Source organism: Camellia sinensis, chromosome 2 (genome assembly GCF_055761805.1).
Source record: "Camellia sinensis isolate YWXY chromosome 2, ASM5576180v1, whole genome shotgun sequence".
Classification (NCBI taxonomy): domain Eukaryota; kingdom Viridiplantae; phylum Streptophyta; class Magnoliopsida; order Ericales; family Theaceae; genus Camellia; species Camellia sinensis.
This window is the reverse complement of record NC_138962.1, coordinates 30627505-30651012: the sequence shown is the minus strand read 5'-3', so window position 1 is coordinate 30651012 and position 23508 is coordinate 30627505. Positions and strand designations below refer to the sequence as shown.

General features: G+C 33.3%; 2 protein-coding genes across 3 annotated transcripts; both read left to right on the top strand.

The window, feature by feature from the left end:
* Positions 1-4468: 4468 nt before the first annotated feature.
* Positions 4469-10409, top strand: LOC114288754 (putative carboxylesterase 2). Its single transcript, XM_082913505.1, has 2 exons — positions 4469-5063; positions 9907-10409. Exons 1-2 carry the CDS (start codon positions 4475-4477, stop codon positions 10236-10238), a joined length of 921 nt encoding a protein of 306 aa, XP_082769631.1. The 5' UTR covers positions 4469-4474; the 3' UTR covers positions 10239-10409.
* Positions 10410-17250: 6841 nt separating this feature from the next.
* On the top strand, positions 17251-19082 carry LOC114259123 (protein PHYLLO, chloroplastic-like). Of its 2 annotated transcripts, XR_014360268.1 has the most exons (4): positions 17251-17451; positions 17892-18035; positions 18501-18663; positions 18785-19082. XR_014360268.1 is itself a non-coding variant. In XM_082913504.1 (3 exons), exons 1-3 carry the CDS (start codon positions 17278-17280, stop codon positions 18564-18566), a joined length of 384 nt encoding a protein of 127 aa, XP_082769630.1. In that variant the 5' UTR covers positions 17251-17277; the 3' UTR covers positions 18567-19082. The 2 variants fall into 2 exon arrangements, 1 of the variants encoding a protein (XP_082769630.1); XM_082913504.1 differs by having other exon boundaries at positions 18501-19082.
* Positions 19083-23508: the final 4426 nt, after the last annotated feature.

Here is a 23508-nt window from a genome sequence, read left to right as displayed (position 1 = left end):
TATTTGTTATTATGTATCAATTTTATTTAGTAAATAACAATCCTAATCAAACAATCAAAGGCAAATCAACACAACGATTTAACGTGGAAAAATCATAATTGGAACACCTTCAATTGTGATAAAAAAACTACAGGCAAAAGTCACAAAAGATATAAAGGAATTACACAAGTGTATCATCAATTACTTAGCGAATCTACGCCCGAATTGAACCGATCCCTATATGTCTCTTCCACTACTGTCTTCACCTTAGAATTGTCTTGCCTAACGTTGAATTCACAACACCGATGTCGAAGTCACTCCGGAATCCACCAAAACTTCAAGCTTAAATTCTATGGAATTCACATAAGAACAAATCTCTCTTTTGTGAATAAAGCAAAACAAACAAACCCTTTGATATAATCAACTCAATTTATGATATAAATTCTTATAGATATCAAAGAAAACATGCAAAAAAGTTTCAGATGAAAACCCTAGTACCTAAAAAGATGATCTGAAAGTCGTGTCCTAAAAACAGACTAAAACACAGATTTATAGTAATCAGAATCACGATCCCGCTCGAGCGCAAGAATGGCCGCTTGAGTGGGCTGACTATAATGTGTGTTTCAGAACATGGATTTACGCTTGAGTTCAGGAATGACCGCTCGATTTCAGACATAGTCAGCGAAGTGGAAAACATAATAGGATTAAGATCACAAACTCCTCTGCATAGGCACAATTCGAGTTAGATTCGCATCTAAATACTCATAGCCTCACTAAAATAAAAGATCAAATAAAATTATAACTGAAAGAAATTTTGTTAAACGAGATTCCTAATAACAAAAACCTAACAACAACTATACATACAGTCTCAGTCAGTATTGGACCCAATGTTGCTCTGTCAAACGTGGTAAGGTAATTTTACTTGCTATGTTGTATTTCAAAGAAAATACCAGTCAAGTATAAATTGAACATTTCGTTATTGAATAAAGGGTAATAACTCAAGATCGTATTAAAATTTTGCTAGTTGCTTGCCTTCATATATCTTTGTTATTGCTGATGTTTCTGAATTTTGTAAAACAAAATGTAGAAGAAAAATTTAAAGAATATTTTCAGATTCATAACTTTTGCATTTTTGTATATTGATTAAATATACGCTGACCATGATCAAAAAGTTCTTTATTTACTGAAAATTAATAAATAAATAACATTAGCACAAAATTGGTCAATGTTTAGACATGGTGGATTCGGGGAGAGTCTCATCTAGGATTGGTGATTTTACTTGCGGAGGCCTAAGAGGGAATAATAATGTTCATTGCCCCCAAGAACACCACGTGACCCCCATGTGCTCTTCTCAAATCACTAATCAAAATTTTAAAAATAAATTTGATAGATCTTAGATACAATATTATTATGATATTAAATAATAGTATTCAAATATATAAGTGTTTGGGTTTGTTTATCTATTGTTGTTTTTTGTTTGGCTTTTTTTTTTTTTTTTTTTTTTTAATAATTTAAGTGAATTTTTTTTTTATAATTTAAAAAAAGTTTTAGCTTTTAGATTTAGCTCATAAGATGAATTGAAAATTTTAAAAAAATTTCAAAAAAAAGACAAAAATAAGTAAAAAATGGTTTTTTTGGGGACTTATTTTGACTTTTCTAATTTCTTTTTTTTTATATAATTTTTTTAAAAAAAAAAATCAATTTTTAAATTTTTCTACACAAGAATAACTGGAAAAGTATTTTTTTGACATAATTTAAAAAAAGACAAAAAAAATTCAAAACAAAAAGTGACTTATATAGCCTTCGTTTGGGATGTGGGTTGACTTTTTAGATATTTTAGTTTGTGGTTAAAAGGATTCGTTTGAGATGAACTTTTTGATTAGAAAAATAATGAAATGATTATGATTTGGATGTAACATTTTGTCTTATTGATTTTTTAACCTATTTTGTTTTTGTTTTTGTTTTTTTTGAGCTAAAATAGCCAAAAACAATTTATGCCAAACATAGCCATAGTTAACCCCAAACAGCACCAATGAAACTGTGATCATCTCACCTCTCTCTCTCTCTCTCTACAATTGTTCATGCTCACTTTTTCTTTATCACTTTCTCTCTACAATTGTTCACGGCTAGCAGCACCACAAAACCTCCATTGTTGGCAACATTGCAACACCAATTCCACTGCTTTGCACAGAGAGCATGTTTGCAGAAACCACTACCATAACCGGGCCCCAAGATCCTCTTCAACATCTCCGACAACACAACCTATTATCACCACCGCCACAATGCCATCGGTGTTGATACACTGTCATTTATGAGGACTGTTCGGGTTGTATTTTGTGGATTATTTTTTATACTGATGGCCAGGGACCTCTGGTGGGTTTGTAGACATAGAGATGCAATGAACAAAACAGATTGTGTTTCTCAACTCTCCACTTTTCTTTTCTTCAACATTGTTTGGAACCAAATCATTTTAGATGTGAGATTTCAAAATGAAAAAAATAATGTATTCAAAAGGATTTGTAGAGATTCTGTTTTTGCTTTTAAAATTCCTCCAGATCTGGTATTTTAAATTCAATTCACTTCAAACATTTCAAATTATATTTTTAAATGTAAAATTTATTAAATTCTGTCAAATTCCAAAGTTCCAAACAGGTTAAATTTTTTTAACAAATAAACTTACTTGAACACTCTTGCAAAACAAAGGCTAAATTTTTTATTATGTATTTACAGTATTTGTTAAAAAAAATTACAGGACAAATTTTCTTTTTTACAACAATGATAGAAACAGAAAAAGGATAGAGAGACTCCTTTCCAATTACAATAGCATTAAGCTTGTAAAAAAAACTCAATAGTCAGTCCACTAAAAATCTGTTAATCTAACAAAAACATACAACACCAAACACATCTATCCCTTTTAACAAGTAAACTTCCAACCAATGCTTCAATTACATTTAAACATCCCTTTCATTCACATTTTTGGCAGCAATGGCATCCCTTCCTTGTAATCTCTTATGCAGCAATGGCAGCAAAGTTGCTTGTCAAAATTAAAGGAATAGTCATCACGCATCATGCATCATGCAAATGAGATATGGAATTTATATCAAATTCAAGCAAAACCTATCATTGTGAAGCCAAACCAATGATCATATATCAGTCTCAGACTCTGTAGAATGAAACTCAACATATAAAAATTAGAACTTTTCTTTACAAACTGATGTAAAGCCTATCATGTTAGTTTATTGAGTTACATTTCACTTTTTAAACTTTTTTTTTTATTAATGAATGTCATCTCAATTCACTACTACAACCAATAATCAAGTAATAAAATTCAACCAGTCTTTTCATCTATAATCTTATAAAGAAATAAAAAAACAATTCTACATATATAAAGCTCCATTACATAAATGCAGAAAAAACAAAAAAACACAACTTCAATTAAAATTTTGTCTTTCCCTAGAAACATTGTTTGAATCTTTCTTTGCACTTGATCATACTTCCAAAATATCATTCTTTGAGCACTAGCTGCCTTCAAAGTATTGCTTTGTGTGAGTCTCGCAACCCGCATGTACAGCTCCCATCTTACTTTTGTAGCTTCTCTGTGTGACTATCATTTTTCTAAACAACATATTAAAAACATTATACAAATTAAGGCTTTGTTAAGAGAACAACAAATGTATATCATAATATTAACAAATGAAGTCATTTGAATAAATAAATGAATTGTGTCAATATTTACCTGACTAAATTGGTTTACAACATCGACACTTGGCAACATAGTTGTAAAAAATTGATTATCATATAAAAAAAAATTGATTATCATATAAAAAATTCATTAAAAACAAACCAAAAAAAAATCACCTTAGAAAATAATATCTGAAAAATCAAACAAACGAAGCATAAATATCATCAATATAAGCCATCTTAAAACTATCTAAATAATTATCGAATCTCATATCACAAAATATGCCATAAATCATGAATATTTTGTAAAAAATTAATAAAATATACCTTCTTCGATTCGAAAATCTTCACCATTCATCACTTTGTCATTTAGCATAGTGTCAGAAAATAGGACCGGACTACTGCCTTTCTCCTCTTTTTTTGATTTTTCGGCAATGATGAATTGGCAGAGAGTATGGAATTAGGTTTTTAGGGTTTGACTTTTGTTTTATATTTTTATTAATTTGTGGGGTTAAAATATTTTTTGAGATTCTTTATCTAACTGCTTTCCCACGATTTCCACTTCCGTTTTTTTCTTGTTTAGAAGTTAACAGACTTGACGTCTAATTTAAGAGCTACTGAGTTGTCAATGTGATGGGACCTACTGACACCATGGCAAAATAGAGTATTCTGATTGACTGGGAGCACCACGTAAGATGACCTGGAGTTCCCGGATTACCCAATAATTTCCCCTCAAAATACTAACATATATTGTCTTATATTTAGAACCACAAACGTTACTTACTAATCATCGTGTTCTCTCATCGTCTCAACAATGGAGTCAACCAAAAATGAAGTAGAATTCGAGCTTCCTTCATATTTCCGAGCATACAAAGACGGTCGGGTCGAGCGGTTATTCGACACCGACAGGGTTCCTCCTTCCACACACTCCGACACTAGTGTCTCTTCCAAAGACATCCTAATCTCGCCGGAAACCACCGTATCAGCACGCCTCTTCAAACCCACCACCAACCCACAACCGCAAAAGCTCCCCCTCCTCATCTACTTCCACGGCGGAGCCTTTTGCTATGGATCTGCCTTCTGTGCCACATACCACAACCACCTTACCTCTCTTGTCGCCGAAGCTAATGTCATCGCAGTCTCTGTCGAATATAGACTAGCTCCAGAACATCCTGTTCCTGTAGCTTATGAAGATTCATGGGCTGCACTCAAATGGGTAGCTTCACATTGTGATGGACAAGGTCCTGAGCCCTGGCTCAATGACTGCGCCGATCTTCGGCGGGTTTTTGTCGCCGGAGACAGCGCCGGAGGTAACATTGCACATAACATGGCGGTGCAAGCGGCAGTGGAGCCGGATGATTTGGCGGGAATGAGGCTGTTGGGTGCTTGTTTGATTAATCCAGGTTCTGTTTGAAACTCCTATGATATACAAATTTTAATGCATAAACCAAGTTGAACAAATAAAATTTGCATGAAACTTGTAAATACAAATGTGCCGTTTGATAACACTTACATTTTTAGTTTTCTATTTATATTTATAAAAATTTAAAAAATTCAAATAAAAACTTGTTTGGTAAAATTTTTGATTTATAAATCAGTGGTCTCAGTTGATAAATTTGGCCAAAAAATGAAAACACAAAAAATGTGTTTCTGTTTTGAGTTTTGAGTTTTTTTTTTTTACCACCCAACACTAGCCACCACCCGCCACCATTTTCCACCACCATCTTCCGCCACCACCACCCATCACCACCTGCCACCACCACTCACCACCCACCTATCACCACCAGCCACCACCCGCCACCACCACCCACCCCTCGCCACCACCACCACCACCACCACCATCCACCTGCCATCCACCTGCCACTACTATCCACCGCTCGCCACCACCACCTGCCACCTACTTGCCACCACCACTCACCACCCACCTGCCATCACCATCCACCACCTGCCACCACCATCACCCACCACCCACCTGCACACACTACCACCACCACCACCCACCACCACCACCCACTCCCTACCACCCGCCACTGTTACCCACCCACTCACCACCACCACCACCCGCCACCTACCCGCCACCACCCGCCAACGTCACCCACCCACCCACTATCACCACCTACCACCCACCACCCACCACCAAACCGCCACCACCACCCGCCATTCGCCACCCACTCGCTACCATCCGCCACCGTCACCCACCCAGCCACCACCACCACCACCCGCCACCTACTCACCACCACCACCACCCACTCGCTACCACCCACCACCCGCTACCGTCACCCACCCACTCACCCACCACCACCATCACCACTTTCCACTATTGTCTTCCGCCGCCACTTGCCACCACTTGCTATTTCTCACTCTTTTTTATATTTTTAAAATTTTTTAAACATTTTGTCAATTATCAAACGCATTTGTAGTTTATGTTTTTCTAAAAATAAACAAAAAATAAACAAAAATCAGTTTATAAAATTTTTGTAAATATAAACTGAAAACGTAAACGTTACCAAACACACCCAAAATATTGCAATGATAGAAAAGTTAGATAAGTTAAAATTGATTTTCCTTCCTTAGTGTAGGTGTTACCGGATTAAAATAGTGTTTACGATTATTAAGCCATTTGAACTAAGTCATTAAAAATTTATTCAAAAACCATATAGGGTCCTCTATTGTCCGGATTAGATATAAGGGTTTGAGGAGAATATGTGATATCTATAAGGATAGAGAAAAGTTAGGGATCATGAAATTTTTTTCATGAAAATGATCATGAAAGATTTGTGACCTTTGGATTACCTTGATTAGTGTGTGGTACTTTATTTTAAGTGTAATCCAAGGATCATAAAACTTTCATGATTATTTTCATAAAACTTTTTTCATGATACCTAGCATTGCTCGTAAAGATAAAGATTAGATATGATATGTTGTAGAATATGAGATGAATGATATATACTGTGATATCACTTATATTATATGTGGTCAAGATATACTATAGGGTGAAATGAGAGGAGAGTAATTATTTTTGACTTGATTCCTTATATCTGATGATGGAAGATATACAATACCAGGGGAGTTGGTATTACATATTGCATTATATACTATCCAGACTTCCTATATTCAGAAAAACCAAACACGAAATATAAAGAGACACAAAAATTTGTAGAACCCACTTTATACTTTGCATCCGCTCCTTATATCCCCTAACAAATAGGGCTATAGAGCATAATAGTGTGTTACTTTTAATAAAAGTAAAAACTAAGGTGAGAGAATTAAAAGAGTAGATAATAATTCTTGAGGTGTTTTTCAGTAATATTACAAATTTAAAAAAATAATACAAAATTTTAAATTTAGGATCAATTTTTTTTTTTTTAAAGAGTGACTATGTAACAAGAAGTTTAAATGTATACTGTCATCAATTCTTGATAAATTTCTGGTGAATTTTTTAGGTTCATAAAATTTTCGGTTTGTTTCGGGTGTGTTAAAAAAAATAAAAAAAGAAATAAAAGAAGAAAAAAAGAAAAAGAAAAAAAGGGTTTGAATCAGCCCTTGAAATGATGGAGAATTTTTCAAAATTAATGTTATCATATATAGTCATCAAAAAATAAACTTTTTGGGGTTTAAACTGAATTGTTGATCTATTTTTTTTATGATCGGATCTTTGAGTTAATTTATGCGCATTTAAACTAATCTCGGAACCCACGCAAAGCACGCCTTCACGTGAATCGAAAAAATTTGGGACATAGCCTATGGATGTAGCCCCAAGGAACGAATTACTTCTAATGAGAGTTAAAACCTGAAACTTAAAAGAGAGTACACCTATAGACCCCAAGTTGCACCCACTAGGCCAAGGGTTCGAAAAGCGGTTGCAGTTGCAAGATGTAAAAGCCGTAACGTAACGGTTATAATAATCGAAATCGTGAATTTTTTTATTTTTGGAACAATTTGAAAAAATTGTTAATATGCATATTTTGTTTTTTCAAAATCACATTTATTGGAATTTAAATAAATTTTGATTAATTTTTGTTAATTTTTAAGTATGATCCAATATATTTCATATTTTTAAATTACTATAAAAGAACTTTTACATTTTATTTCAATAGTTAATGACTTTAAAAATAATTGATTTTAAATGTTTACAAAATTATTTTTGATCAATATTTGAACTAACTAAATAAAAAATATTTATAATTATTAAACGGAATGATTATTTTTTTTGATTGGCAAAGAAAAAATTCCATTAAAACAAGAAATTTAAAAGGTACAAGAAAAAAAACGCATTGAGAGAGATTCGAAGAGTAAAAATTCACTCTCCTACTACTGCTACTCACGTCTTTACAACCGACCCCTTAGCCTCACAAAATATATTTTAAAATACAAATAAAACAACAAAACAAACCCAAAAAAATTACAATTCAAACTCTTGAGCCCCACACCTAACACTGAAACACAGAGAACACCCACACCTGCCGAAGACCACCTAAAGCACTGACACCTAAAACATTGAGCCCCACGCCTACTGCTGCCGAGAACCATCCATGACTGCAAACCCTGCTGGTTACTCCTCCTTGGCTCAACAAAATCCTAGCTCTCGTCTTCAACCTCCGCCGGAAACTGCTACTGGTGCCTCCTGTACAGCTGCTGCGGCCTCCTTAGGTTCTTCTTCAGCAGCCACTGGCTCTGCCTCTGGAAATGGAGCTGCTGGTGCCTCCTCTACTGCCGCTGGTGTTGGAGCTGCTCTGCCTCTGGAAATGGAGCCAAACAACTCCCTCAGTTGATCCTTACCAACAAACGCTGAGCAGTCCCCTCTAAGAAGACCCGGCGCCATTCACCTCTTAACTGAACAAAAGCACCAACCACCAAAGATTTGAACGGAAATCACTCCTCAAACTCCCACTCGCACGGAGCGCTCGAATGAAGAACCTAAACAACTATGAAACCTTCACCCCTCAAACTCCCGCTCGCAGTGGAAGTGCCCGAATGAAGTTCCTGAACCAACCCACCCATGATCAACGCAGCCACCCTAAACCGAAATCCATGGCCGAAACTGAACACCATGGCCGAAGCAAAGATAGATCTAAAACCTCCCAAGGAAAACACAGCTAAAGACCCCAAAGAAAACCTGAGAGAACAGACACCCTAAACAAAAACGAAAGGACACAACAGCATCCTAATCAAATCTAGAGATTAGATCTGTAAAAGGAGAAAACCGAAAAACAAAAGGGGGCTCAAGATTAATAGGAGAAAAAGCAACAACACAAGAGGAAAAGCTAGGCCAGCCAACCGCCATGGCCAAAGGCGGCGGCCGGCTGGCCAGTGGTGAGGCCCCGAGGTGGAGGTTTTTTTAGAGAGAGAAAATTTTCAAAGAGAAGAAGAAGAAACGTTGAGGCAAATCTTAGTGGATGAAAAGTTCCTCAACTTTCTTAAACGGAATGATTATAAAAATAAAAAATTTGTCATAAACAAAAGTCATTTTTGAGCTATTGATTTTTTTCAAAAGACAGTTTTTTAGACAACACTTTACAACTAACTAAATACAATTATTTACAATTAAGTATTAAATGAAGTGATTATAAAAATAAAAATTGTTCCGTAAACAAAAATTATTTTTGAGCTACTGATTTATTTATTTTTTAAAAAGATATTTTTTAGACAAAACATAATAAAAAATATTTAAAATTAAATATTAAATGAAATGATTATAAAAATAAATATAACCACTATTTATATATATTTTATTTTACATGCTAATATAATGAAATAAAAATTTTAAAGAAAAAAAAATCCATACAATGTTTTATCTTTGGGTTTAAATTACTTGAGTATTCATTCTTTTTTTATTATAAATTTTTATTTTTATTTTTAAAAAGGAAGTTATTTAAAATATTATAAAAGTGTATAACGATGTGTAACGGGTCATTGCGGCCATTACGGCACTACGGTCGTTACACATACGAATTTCCATCACATTATAAAAGTGAGTGTAACAAATAGCGTCTACTATTATAATCGTTATATAACATTGCTACAACCGTTACACAAACGAATTTCCACCACATTGTAAAAGTGGATGTAACTAATAACGTCTACTATTATAATTGTTATATAACTCCGCTTTTTAAAAAATTGGTGAGAATGAACACAAATATATAGAGCTAGATGGTGGAGATGAGCACAAAGTTTTGTGTTTTATAATTCTAATTTTGTCCTTTGCTCAAATGTGCACCAACATTTATTAGAGCTCTCCAACAGGTTTTGCAAACAAAGAAGGGGATTTTCATGAGTTGTGGCATTTTGTGTATCCGACAACAACCGGGTCGGATGACCCACGGATAAACCCGGCTGTGGATCCGAGATTGTCGAGGCTAGCGTGCAGCAGGGTGCTGGTTTGCGTGGCGGAGAATGATAGGGCAAGAGATGGGGGTTTGTTCTATTATGAGTCACTAGGAAAGAGTGGGTGGGGCGGTGTGTTGGAGATTCTGGACTCACCTAATGAAGGCCATGTGTTTCATCTGGTTAACCCTACTTGTGAGAATGCTGTGATTTTGCTCAAAAAAATGGCTTCTTTCCTCAATCAAGTTTAAGGTGGGAGAATGTTCGAAGTTGGAAGTGATTGGACTCGTGCTTTATTATCTTTCGAGTAATTTTAGAGATCTAAACAAAAAAAATTTAAATTTATCGAAAATTCGTAATGAATGATCAAGACTTATTTACATTGTGATCCCAAGTCAACAAAATTAAACATACATAATAAATCAAAATAATTTAAATAATTTTCTTGGCATTTTTCATGACGTGTAGATTTTCTTTTATTTTCATGTTCTCACTTCTTACTTGTACGTGTTATCCATATCTTTTTTTTTTTTCTTTGGGGGTGTTTGTTTCAGCTTTTCAGAGCCAACTTATGACTTTTAGCTTTGAAAAAGTTATTTTAGACTGTTTGGTTAAACTTATTTCAAACAGCTTCTGATTCTAATTTAAAAAAGCTGATTCTGAGAAGCTGTTCACCTCTTGCTTCTGATTATCAGCTTATGCTGTGGACATGTTAATTTATGGTTATACTCTTAAATTTTTTTTATTTTTATTTTTTTAAAAATAGAAAAAGACTCAAATGGACTATAGATTATTATTATTATTTTTTATGAGAAATGTGGACAAATAAAAAATAAAAATTAATTGAAAAAGTTATTTCACAGCTTATTCAACAAACACTACTTAGCAACTTAAATCTATAATCCAACAGTTACACCAAACAAATTAACAACTTCTGATTAAAGTCATAATCTATAATCTGTTAAGGTATAATCTATAAGCTGTTTTAACAGCTACACCAAATGGGGCCTTTGTTTCTCGTCTTCATTGTGGAGAATTTTGGCAAATATTTTTTCTCAAACAAATTTTTTAAATTATTGTTAAAAGTTGAAAATTAATAACGTTATTTTTAGATTATTTTTTTTTTAAAATTGTCGCTAAAACTTATAATTAGTGATATTTTTTGTGACAAAATTTTTAAACTGTTGCTAAAAATTAATAAATAGTGACATTTTTAATAACGTTTGATGAAAAATGCTATTAATTTTCACAGAACCTATTGGACAATAAGTCTATCTATTAGGATCTACATGTAAGTTACTTTTTTTTTTTTTTTTTTTGAGAACAAATGCGATCAATTTAGACCATATGAATTCAGACAAAATTGGGTCCTATTTTTATTATATAATACACAAAGAACATTCACATCAGACTGGTTATAATAGTTTTTGGATTATATTAGCAAGGCAAGCTTCACTATAAGAATTTACACATTTGTCGATCAAAAAAATTTTGGTCGAAAAAAATGACATTTGCTGACCAAAATATTAATTAGTTGCGAATGATCGTTATTTTTGACGACCAAAATGAGTTGGTCGCAGAAAGTCACATTTTGGCGACCAAAAATGAGTTAGTCGTAGAAATTGGTTTGCTTTTGGCGACCAACTTCAAATTTGGTCGCGGAAGGTTACATTTTGGCGACCAAAAAAAATTAGTCGCAAAAATTGTATTTTTAGCGACTAATATTTTAGTCGCCGTTGATTGAGATTTGGCGACTAAAAAAGTTTGTCGGCGAAGGTACCTTTTCTGCGACAAATCTGGTCATTTGGTCGCGAAAAGTTTGGGAGGGAAATTTGAAATATGGAGGGGGGAAATGAAAATTTTTTGCGATAAAAAAAAATTTGGTCGCCATTTATAAAACGACGTCGTTTTATGCCACTCTCCCTAAAAATTTGGTCGCGATTTATAAAAGGAAAATGATTTGTCCCCCTAAAAAAGCCTCCCCTAATCCCCCTAATCCCCAAAACGACGTCTTTTTGGGGAATTTTTTTTTTTTTTTGCCTTGGCTTGAAATTTAGGGGGATTAGGGGGGGGAGGGGTTAAAATTTGGGGATGTAGCATGGCCCTTTATAAAATTTGGTCGCCATTTCTAAGTGTTGCCATTTATGAACCCTAAACCGCTACCCCCTTCCAACTCTCTCTCTCTCTCTCTCTCTCTCTCTCTCTCTAATGGAGAATGGGGACAAGTGGTTGGTCCCCGAATAAGCTACAACACATTCTCTTCTGCTTCTTTATCACCATTATTTTCTCTCTCCTCGCTTCCCTAACTCGATATTCCTTCCTCTGCCGTCGGACCATCTGGTTCGGATCCATCATCTCCCTCTCCGCCGGCGCCGCCAAAGAGGTTGCCGATGAGCTTGGCTTCTTCAAGTCGGCCGGAGCCTCCGCCAAAGACGCTGTTGCTGATCTCCTCGGCATTCTTCTCGCTGTGCTCGTTCTTTCTCTCACCAAATCACTCTCTCTGCGGATCAAACCCGATCAATCGGGTCAAATTCGAGGGGTCGAGATAGTTTGATCGATGGCTTGGGTTCCAGTTTGTGCGATCGAGCATTTTGGAGTGATCAGGTTAGTCTGTATACAGTTGTCTGTTTGGTTTATGAGAAGATGATATACAAACAGAATTTTCTTACAAAAGTGAAGATTTGAAACTTGAAATAGGATCTATTGAATTTAAATACATAATAGGAACAACTCATTACCTATATCAGTTTGTTTTTAAATTTGTTTGTTCAGCATTACTCCAAAAAAAAAAATGAACCTTGGAATTGCTATTGGATTCAAAATTTTCATTTTCAAGCTAATTTCAAGAAAAAAAAAATGAATGGCTATTGGAATGAATTAGCCATTAATTTTCAATAGCAATTTCAGTAGAAGAAATGAAAAAAGGGCTATTGGATTCAAAATTTTCATTTTTCAGATTACATCAGTTTGTTTAGTAAGTTTGTCTATTGATTTAGAAATTAGCTTGGGGTTTTGCATATTGTCTTCAACTTATTCTACTATTTATAAATAAGTTCATTGGTTTTGAAATCAAATTACTCTAAAAGAAAGAATTTTAAAAGAAAAATCACAAAGGAAATGAGCAAAACTTAATGTGGTTGAAAAAATAATCTGATAGAATTAATTCATATATATTGTCTGGTGATTACAGCAGGCAAGCGATGGAAAAATATCGAAGGAGCTGGTTAATCGGCTAATGAGTATTCTTGGTCACATGATGCAGTTTAGGACATTAAAGGTATCTCTTTTGAATGAGAATAATTTATTAATAACTGTTGCTTCATTTTCTTGTTGATGTTAACTCGCTCCCAAGGTTAGTTTATTTAGCTGGGTGAAGGCTTGGGTAGTGATCATGATAGTTAGCATGAAGAAAATAGGGAGTTTCTTTGAAAATCTGTTAGGATGGTTCCGAAAAATGTCGTGAATAATTGCTGGGAACAGCTTAAAAATGAACTTGATTTCTTTTTGATGATTGATAAAATTTTGGGGGATGCACCAATAAATCCCAAATTAATAACTTATATACTGTTTAGTCCTAAATTTTTTTTTATAGACTGAAAGGTCCCATTACAATGTTTCAAACATTAGATTAATGTTTCGAATATTAGATTTCGAACATCAAATTAATGTTTCGATCATTAGATTGATCTGCAAATGGGACTAAATGGAGCATAAGAAAACTTTTAGGACTAAATGGTTCAACTTTTCAGAAACTAGGACTTATGGGTAAATTTTCCTAAAATTTTATTAAGAAAGAGAAGATAACAAATGGAGAAGTATGGGCAAGATATGTAGAATGGAGGAAAACATAACTATTGTTTGATAACTGAAGAATTCCAAGAAAGATTAATCTTCTTCAAGTGATGCAGAATGGAGGAAAAACAGAACTATGGTTTGTTAACAGGAGAATTCCAAGAAAGATTAATCTTTTTTAACAACGGCATTGATGATAATAAATTTCTCAACTCAAAAATAAGAAGCTTTTTTTTTTTTTTTTTTTGTATATAGAAAAATAAAATTCCTTGTTGGAGATTCATCTCTCCTCTGTGAACGACAAAAAATTGTTTTTGGTGCTAAATACCAAAGTCTTTTCTTAATCCCAAACTCCAACCCGACAGCATTACACAAACAAATTGAAAACTCAATTTATGCTATGCTTAAACCCCAAAGAAGAAAACAGAGATCAAATTTGATCTTGCAAGGAAAAAGGTGGTTTGTCAAGTCTGCCTTCATGCCCTTTAAACATCTTGGGATAAACCATTTTTAACTTATTGAGCAAAAATGTTGAATTTTTTATTCCTTGTCACTATCCCACTGAAAAAAGCAAGCACTTAGTTTTTATCATGGGAACACATCAAACATGCACTTTTTTTCCATGGGTGTGTGAAGCCCACATTCTGCGAGTAACCAACAAAATGAAGATAAGGTTTTATAATGTCTGTTTGTAACTGTTAGAAGTTTATATATTTTATGCAGAACTTTTCTATCAAACATGTTATTGTGGATAGTTCATGACATGATTTATGGGCTTGCTATTTAGACTCGCGATGGATATAAATTTATAATGATGGAGTTGGAGCAATATCTTAATACCTGGTTAAGGTAACGTACTATTTAAGCAATTTTATGTTTGGTTCAGAAATTTTCTAAATTGAGTCATTTGGTTAGAGGATTGTCGTCTAAGTGGTGTCACAAATATAATTGCACCAAGCAGCACCATAGTTGCATGGATTGTGATTCACAGGCATATATATGTTCTCTGGGCATTTGATGTCTATTACATGCATGTCTCTGGGCATTTGGAGTTTAAGAACATGCTGTTCTCTGGGCATTTGACAGTGCTTGCTAGGATGTAGAAGATTACAGAATGATTTTGAAAATATTTTCATGGAACTTGAAGTGTTGATTTCTCCTGTTATCCTCATATAGCTATTGATAATTCAGATGTCCTATGTTGTCTGATGAATCTCAGGTGCTGTACAGAACGTAATTTAGTGCTTGATGGTGATGATTTTCTTTTACTTTGTGGATCAAACTTGTATTAGCTTGGTTCTGATGTGTAAATTTGCTGCGGATATGTACTGTTAACTTTTTGAGAAGCCTTGCTCTTAGTTCTTGTCTTGAAAATGGATTGTATGGTTTTAAAATTCTTAGAAAATTACCCTAACCTTGTAGATATCCCTTATAATTTCAAGGAAAATTTGGGATATTCTTTCTAATATCCCCTGAAGTATGTTTCATTTGCCTCTTTTGATTTAGCTAACGAGTACTGTTTAATCATCCGTGACTGCCCCACCCTGTTAAGATCCGAGTATACAGCTTCCCACTTCATGTAGAAACATGATTGAAGTGATCCAGGCGTCATCACAATCAGAAGGCATAATATTGTAACTCTGTGTGTGTGTGTGTGTGTCTCATGTTGCACATATGCAAAAACTTTGTAGTTCACATCTGTGCTCTGTATAGCTTCTTTATGCACTTTGTGTGAGCATATAACATGTAATATGATCTCGAAGGTAATATTGCTTTACTTGATTTCCCTATAGTAAGTTTGTAGGTGCATTTTTACATAGATAAGTTTTGGAGTATAGGTAGGGATGAGTTTTGTGCTTTTTCATTTAATAGATAGCGAAACTTGTGAAGGAAATTCATGATCGATTTTGGTATCACATCATTTGTATAAAAAGTCAGTTTGTATAGCATTACCCATTTAGATATAAGACCATAAAATACTAGTCTCATTAGATATAAGACATATCATTCTGTATAAATTTTTTTAAACTCCCTTTTTCGTGTGCCCATGTCATTTTATGATTCTACACCTTTGGGAAGGATACTGAGTTGAGTAAGTGTCTCCAACACTTAAGTATGAATTGTGTTTTGGCATATCAAGGATATTCATGAAACTAGCTTTCCAAATCTTCACTTTTTTTTTCCTTTTATGTAGGTGTCAGTTGATTTGAGTACTGTTGATCTTGATATTGCATTTAGCTTTATCTTCTGTGTTGGGGCTACCACAAATGCGTATTCTAATCTTGCGGTGTTAGCTATTGTTACTTGGCTAGTCCTGTTTGTCTCCATACCAATGGTTCTTTTTGCAATTCACTTACAGGTAATCCTTAGGAGGTTTTTAACGATGAATATTTTCTGCTATTTAAATCTCCTACGTAATATGACAATTGGATATGAAATGAAATTTAGTAAGCAAGCGTTGACAATCAGGAGATTTAGGATTTTTTTGGCAATTGGTGTTATTAATGATCATAGTTCTTAAAATCATATGACGTACGATTCAAAACTTATAATTTGAGTTTTTTCAAGCCCTAATCAATACGAAGTGGTTGAGTGAATTGGTGGAGGGCATAAGCCGGTATGTGAACTGATGAATCAATTGAAGTAGAAAAACAAATTAAATATAATTAATGTTGCAGAAACTTTATAAAGCAGAATGTGATAATTCTTGTGTCTTGCTGCTTCTTTTTCCTCATTCTTTTTCCTCCTCCTTATGAGTGGATTTGTCATTGTGTGTGTGTTAAATCTCAAATCTCAACTACTAAAATTGTTGGAAACTTGCATTATTCACAGAGATACTACTTCGCCACTGCGAAAGAATTGATGCAGCTCAATGGCACAACCAAGTCTTTGGTAGCAAACCATCTTGCTGAGTCCATAGCAGGATCCATGACAATAAGAGCTTTTGAGGAGGAAGATCGGTTCTTTGTCAAGAATCTTGACCTCATTGATGTAAATGCTACTCCATTTTTCCACAGTTTTGCAGCAAATGAGTGGCTGATCCAGCAGCTCGAAACACTTACTGCAGTTGTTCTCTCCTCATCAGTGCATGGTTTTGTTCCCTTCGGGAACTTTCAGCTCTGGTGGCTATTTATCTAATTTTTCTTTATTCTTATTATTGCTATATCCCAAACAAATTAGGGTGCATCCGAATCAAAATTATTATTATTTTGAATCTCAAATTTACAGATATGTAGAGGGTTGAGACATAAGGGGAAGGAAGAAGAGAAAGTAAGGTGGAAATAGATAGTCATAGACTAATATTAAAGACAAGAAATAGATATGAACAAGAAAAAATTAGTGTGGCTGCTCTATAAACTGCAAATATGTTGGAAATTTATTAATAGAATAATAAATATAATGGCTGCAATTGATTCTTTCATATGATGTTTCTCATTACCTCGTGTTATTTTTGCAGGATTTATTGGAATGGCCTTGTCTTATGGCCTCTTATTGAACATGTCCTTTGTTATGTCCATTCAAAACCAGTGCACTCTAGCAAATTACATAATTTATGTGGAAAGGCTCAACCAATATATGCACATACCAAGTGAAGCTCCAGAAGTGATAGAAGAGAACCGATCCCTTGTATATTGGCTGACTAGGGGTAAAGTGGAGATTCAAGATTTGCAGGTAAATTTTTTGTGCATTCGCATTTAAACTGACAAAGGATAGTAGCACACTGACTGAGAAATATATACATGATGTCAAAACAGATCAGATATAAGCCTGATGCACCACTTGTTCTTCGTGGGATAAGTTGTACATTTGAAGGAGGACACAAAATTGATATTGTTGGAAGAACTGGCAGTGGGAAGACGACTCTGATAAGTGTTTCACAATACTAATTTGACAGGACACAAAATTTGATATTTTTAGTTCTTCACAATACTAACTTGTGGTAATCACATATTACCAGATTGACCATTTATTATTGTGGTTCATCTTCATTTGAGTGTTTATTTAACTGCTTTTAGTGCATTGATCCCTATTAGTATTTCATTGACACAGTTTCTGAATAACTTATTGGAGGTTTCTAGTTATTTAGCTGTCTCTGTGCAACTCTGTTTCAGGAACCTGTTCAGGATGAAGAAGATATAATTAAATTCTGTGAAGAAACTGGGTTACCTGTAGCACTGGATGAAACCATTGAAAATGTCCAAGAAAATTCTCTTGGAATGCTGGCAAAGTTTACTCACTCAGGAGTAGTTGTTGTCGTAAGTGGAAGTTTATTTTCTTATGTTAGTTATTGGGACGAGCAGCATGTAATACGTATCATCGTGTATGCCTCATCAGACAATACACTAGTCGCTGTCAATCCAAAAAGTTCAATTTCTAAGCCTCGTGAAAAAATCCAACCATATGTTTTAAACCACATATAATTGAATGAAAATTTTGTTTTGGAGGTTTTCTTGCATACCTCAATCAGGACAAGATGCATAAAACACTTTAGTAATTAAACTCATCTCAACTCATGTTATGCTTACGATAGTGTGCCTTTTATTTCTTTTCTATCTGTGAAACATGAAAGCCATTACCACGACAAACTGCTGTATCTGTTAAAATTCTTCAGTCACAATTTCCCCATCATTATTTATTCATCTTTTGACATGAATTATATTCAATGGGGAAAAAGTCAGAAATATAAACCTAATTTGGTTTCATTTTATAACTCTTGTCAGGTTATCAAACCAAGTGTTGTTGGGGGTTTTGAAAATGCAGCATTGATGGCAAGATGGGCTCAGTAGCAGGGGAAGATGAGTGTTGTTAGTGCTACAGTTGAGAGTAGCCTAGGTTTGTCAGCTTATGTCCAGTTCTCATATTATCTTGAGCTGCAAAAGGCAGGTATATGTATGGTAATGAACAAGGAACCTTCCCCTTCTATAGCACATGGTCTTGGAAATTACGGCTGGCTTAAAGAAGATATAACTGCTGAACCTCTGAATATTTGTCGTAATCCATACAGTGGCTTCATAGAAGCATCTGTTGATGATGCTGGCCGTCTCTTGGGGAACTTTCAAGTCGACAACAAGGTCATCCTTTGAAATTTTCCTGGGGAAGAAGTTCATAAATACCAGTTAACAGTTAATGCATATGGTTTCTCTTTTTTCATCAATGTACGTCAGATTGGATCAAGCAATGAAGTAAGCACTGGAATTTTAATTTTTATGTTAATATTTTGTATCCTTCGGAGTCTTTGATCCATTGAATTCGCACAAAAAGCTCTAGGGTATTTAATACCTGTGTAATTCCAGATAATTTGGCACATGATTAATTGCAAATAATGGAAAACAAATAGTTCCTGGGTGCATTTTTTTTCTTTTGGTTTCTTGTACATAGTTGGTGGAAAAAATTAGAGTTCTATTAATGTGGGGGGAGTGAGTTACACATTTCTCTATGTCATCTTTTGTACTGATACATGAAGAGTTATGTCTATGTTGCATGGTTATCTGTCCACATTTTGTATACCTAGCAGCTGTAACTAAAAAACTTCTTTCCCTTTTTTTCACTTGTTAAAATGGCTTTCCATTTGCAGCACCACTGGTTAGACATACTGAAATTGAGTTAGGTGTGGTTATTCTTTATCACTCTTTCTTAATTTGAATGACGCAGAATAATGTACTTGTGTTTCTCCATGGGTTTCTTGGAACTGTTGAAGACTGGATACCCATCATGAAGGCCATCTCAGGATCTGCAAGATGCATTGCAGTTGACCTAGAGAAATGACAATTGAAGACTGGATACCCATCATGAATGATGCAGAATAATTTTTTTTTGCAAAAAATAACAATTGCCGACCAAGAGTTTTGGTCGCAAAAAATACATCTATTGTCGACCAAAACAGCTCTTGGTCGTGGAAACTCACTTTTGGCGACCAAAAATTTTGGTCGCGAAAAGTAACAAATGGCGACCAAATTTTTTGGTCGTGGAATGTCACAATTGGCGACCAAACTTTTTGGTCGTTGAATGTGAGAATTGGCGACCAAACTTTTTGGTCGCAAAATGTGTCAATTGGCGACTAAGATATTTGGTCGGGAAAATCTCACTTTTCGCGACCAAAGTGTTTTAGCGACAAAATGAATTAGTCGCGGTAATTAAATATTTAGCGACCAAAAATTTAGTCGGCAAATTCAACTTTTGCCGACCAACCAAAATTTTGGTCACGAATTACTTTTGCCGACCCTCAATTGGCGACCAAAGTAGCGACCAAAAAAATTGATCGCGGATAACTTTTGCCGACCAAAAATAGACTTTTAGCGATCAATTTTTTTGTTGCCAAAAGTGTTAATTCTTGTAGTGCTTCAAAATCACTCTTCCATCAATTTCGCTACACCAATATTAAATTTGGCATTGTTGTAGTACATCACTACATGTAATGATATACTGTTCACATGTGATACAATATTTTATTATTTATTCTTAATAGTGACCACCCATCTTGCCGGTCATCCGATCGGACATCCTGCCGGACAACTGGTTGAGGCCTTTATTTTTTTTAATATGAAATACAATATTTATCGAATATCCTGCCGGTCATCCAGCCGAACATCCTGGTCGATGACCAGCTGTTGCACCATCATATTTTTTATTTTAGAATATGAAACTACATACATATATATATATATACAAACCAATGTTTTGAAAATCGGATCGGTGAGTAAATTGGAAAAGTGATCGGGCGGATGGATCACTGGTTCAACCGCTGGTGAATCAGAATTGAATTGTGATATCATAACTATATTAAAATTTATAAGTATAAAACATATAGATATTAAAATTAATAAGCAATTAAAAAAAAAATATTTCTTAAAATTTATTTTATGTTTTTTATATATTGATTTTTAGTAAAAATAAATAAGATAATATTGAATATATAGTATACAAACTTATTACATTGTCAACAATTGTGTTGATGACTTAGTAGCTTGAATGCTTGCTTTTTATGTATTTGGTTCCATGTTTAAGCCTTTTGCACAACATATTTTTGAAAGAAACTTCAAATCTTCAAACTCGGCTGGTTCTTATGTTGACTTGTGACCGGTTCGTCGAGTTTTCCAATTGAACTGGGCAGTTCTTCCGATTTCAAATTCTAAGTCGATTTTGAGCATAGTCCAGATTTGGAGGGTCATTCAGACCGGAACTAGGCCCGGTCACTGATTTGATCCGTCCAATCTGAGTTTTCAAACATTGATATAAACAATATACATGCTTGGATGTCTAGCCAGACAACTGTTGTTGTCACAAATATATATATATATATATATATATATATATATATATGTATATATCTTTTTAGGAATATGAAACTATATAATAACAATACAAAATTAGTAACTTCTGTTTTACTACTTTGGCTTCTTAATACAAATGAATATTTTATAAAAATTTAATTTTAAAATGGAGAATCTGATATAATGTATATATACAAAAAAAATAAAATTGTTAGCTAAAATAAAAATAATAATTTTTTAATTATAATTTGACACAAGTTTATTTATTTATTTATTTATTTGAGTTCCACACAAAATTTATTGAGAATAATGTGGATGGTCTAATAATCCCACAATTCTAACATCTCCATAAAAAGATGCTCTTAATATTTGAATCCATGTCGTTTGCTATTTAGTAAGAATTTAACTGATGATAGTTACATGCAGACAAATTTACCTTGACAATTGGTGATTGATACATTCATATGCAGACACATTTATCTAATAATATAAAAAAGGGGCAATTGGTGATTAATAAATGACAATCAAATGTGATTTCTAGGGGCCTTATCTAGGCAATTAGTGATTAATATGCCTTATATATATAAGAGTTTTAGAAATTAAATTTTTTAAATTTTAAAAGTGAAAATTTTGTTGTAAAAGATATTTAGTAATCAATTTCTATTGTTGCGAAGATAGTCGCTAAAAGGTCGTCTCGAAAAGTCAAAAACAATATTTTTAGCGACAAAATTTTGAAAATATCACTAATAAATAAACTTTCAAAGATAAAATAATTTGGTCTAAAAAATGGTTATTTTTTGAGACAAAAAACTTGGCCCCAAAATGATAATAATTTATCACTAATGTCCAATTTTCGTTGCTAAAAATATAATGACGACATTTTTCGCAACAAAAATATTTGGTCCCTAAAAAATAATTTTGTCTCTAAATTTTGATCTCTAAAACCTTAATTTTTTTGCAGTGATGCCCTTGTTTGGCATAGGCTTAAATGAAGTTAAGGATTAAAATAATTACAAAAAAATAAAATAAGTTAAAAAGCTAATAATATAAAGGGTTAATTTGAGAAGATGGATAAAAGTTAAATTTTGACTTTTAACCTTTTTTAATAAATGACAATCAAATGTGATCTTATTTTTTACACTTTTTTTCAGAAACAAATTATAAAAAAAATTAAAAAATCAACTTTTAACCAACTCTTTAAAACAATTCAAAATGTCAGAAGCAAATTATAATCATTTGATTTTTTCTCTTACAAAAATTAAAAAAACTAAAAATCCAACCCAAATAAAATTTTTAACCCTAATTTAAAATAATTAAAAATATTAAAAAAAAATTCACATCCCATACGAATCCTCCATGACAGTCAAATGTGACTTCTAAGCTATCTTACAGGTGTAACTTGGGTGGGTCTTAGCCCGGCAATTAGTGATTAATATATAACAGTCAAATGTCACTTCTAGGCTATCTTACAGGGACTTATCTAAATAATTTTAATTTAATCCAAATTTTTTATACTTGAAAATGTATAATTTTAAATTTTAGATTTGTTAGATTGAATTAAATTCCAACAAGAATTAGGTATCAGTTTTTGGACAACTCAAACAACTTGAATTCTAATGTTAGTAGATATAAATTTATATAATAAATATGAAATATTATAAATTACAAATTAAATCAATGTAATATATTCAATTGATTGGTGCATAAAAGTTAAAGGAATAAAAAATTAATAACAATAATAATAACATAAGAAAATTATTGAAAAGTCTAACTTAAAAGAGAGTATAAGGCATTAAGTCTAATGAATATTTTTTTATTGGTGAGAGATCCACATTTTGTGAAATAGTTTGGTGAGAAGTTCTTTTGTTTGTTTTGAAGGACATTTTATTTCTAATTTTAACCCTTAATTTATTTGTTGACTTTTTTTATCTGTTGACTTTTTTTGATTATCTATTCAAATTTTTTTATTTGTTTAGATTTATATCTATGTGTTCAAATTTTTTGACTATGTATTCAAAACTTTTTTTATCTATTCAATTTTTTTGACTATCTATCTAATTTTTTTTATCTATTTAATTTTTTTGATTTGACTATCTGTTCAATTTTTTTCACTTATCTGTGTAAATTATGTTTTTAATTTATCTGTGAAAATTGTGTTTTTAAACTATCTGTGCAAATTTATTTTTTTATTAGCAGGTATTTTTTGCCTTTATTTTATCCATTCAATTTTTAAAACAGATCTTCCTTTTCTAGTGGATCACCGATCGAACGCCAGATCTAATCTAAGAGACATGTTTAGAGATCTCGGTGGTAGTGGAGTTTAGATTGAACCAACGATTCCTGCTGTTTGAATTTATGGCCTGAGATCTCTAAACATGTTTGGAGTTTATATCGAACAAACATGAACCGCTGCGGCCACCCTCTTCCACCACCATATCTCTCACAGGCATTCCCTCTC

What these genes read in the sequence shown, in the direction of transcription:
- LOC114259123 (XM_082913504.1), top strand. Translation starts at nt 17,278, where the DNA reads ATGTCCTTTGTTATGTCCATTCAAAACCAGTGCACTCTAGCAAATTAC. An exon ending in TGGAGATTCAAGATTTGCAG is followed by an intron (nt 17,452 to 17,891) that starts GTAAATTTTTTG and finishes ACTCTGTTTCAG; the next exon opens with GAACCTGTTCAGGATGAAGA. An exon ending in ACTCAGGAGTAGTTGTTGTC is followed by an intron (nt 18,036 to 18,500) that starts GTAAGTGGAAGT and finishes AACTCTTGTCAG; the next exon opens with GTTATCAAACCAAGTGTTGT.
- LOC114288754 (XM_082913505.1), top strand. Translation starts at nt 4,475, where the DNA reads ATGGAGTCAACCAAAAATGAAGTAGAATTCGAGCTTCCTTCATATTTC. An exon ending in TGCTTGTTTGATTAATCCAG is followed by an intron (nt 5,064 to 9,906) that starts GTTCTGTTTGAA and finishes GCTCTCCAACAG; the next exon opens with GTTTTGCAAACAAAGAAGGG.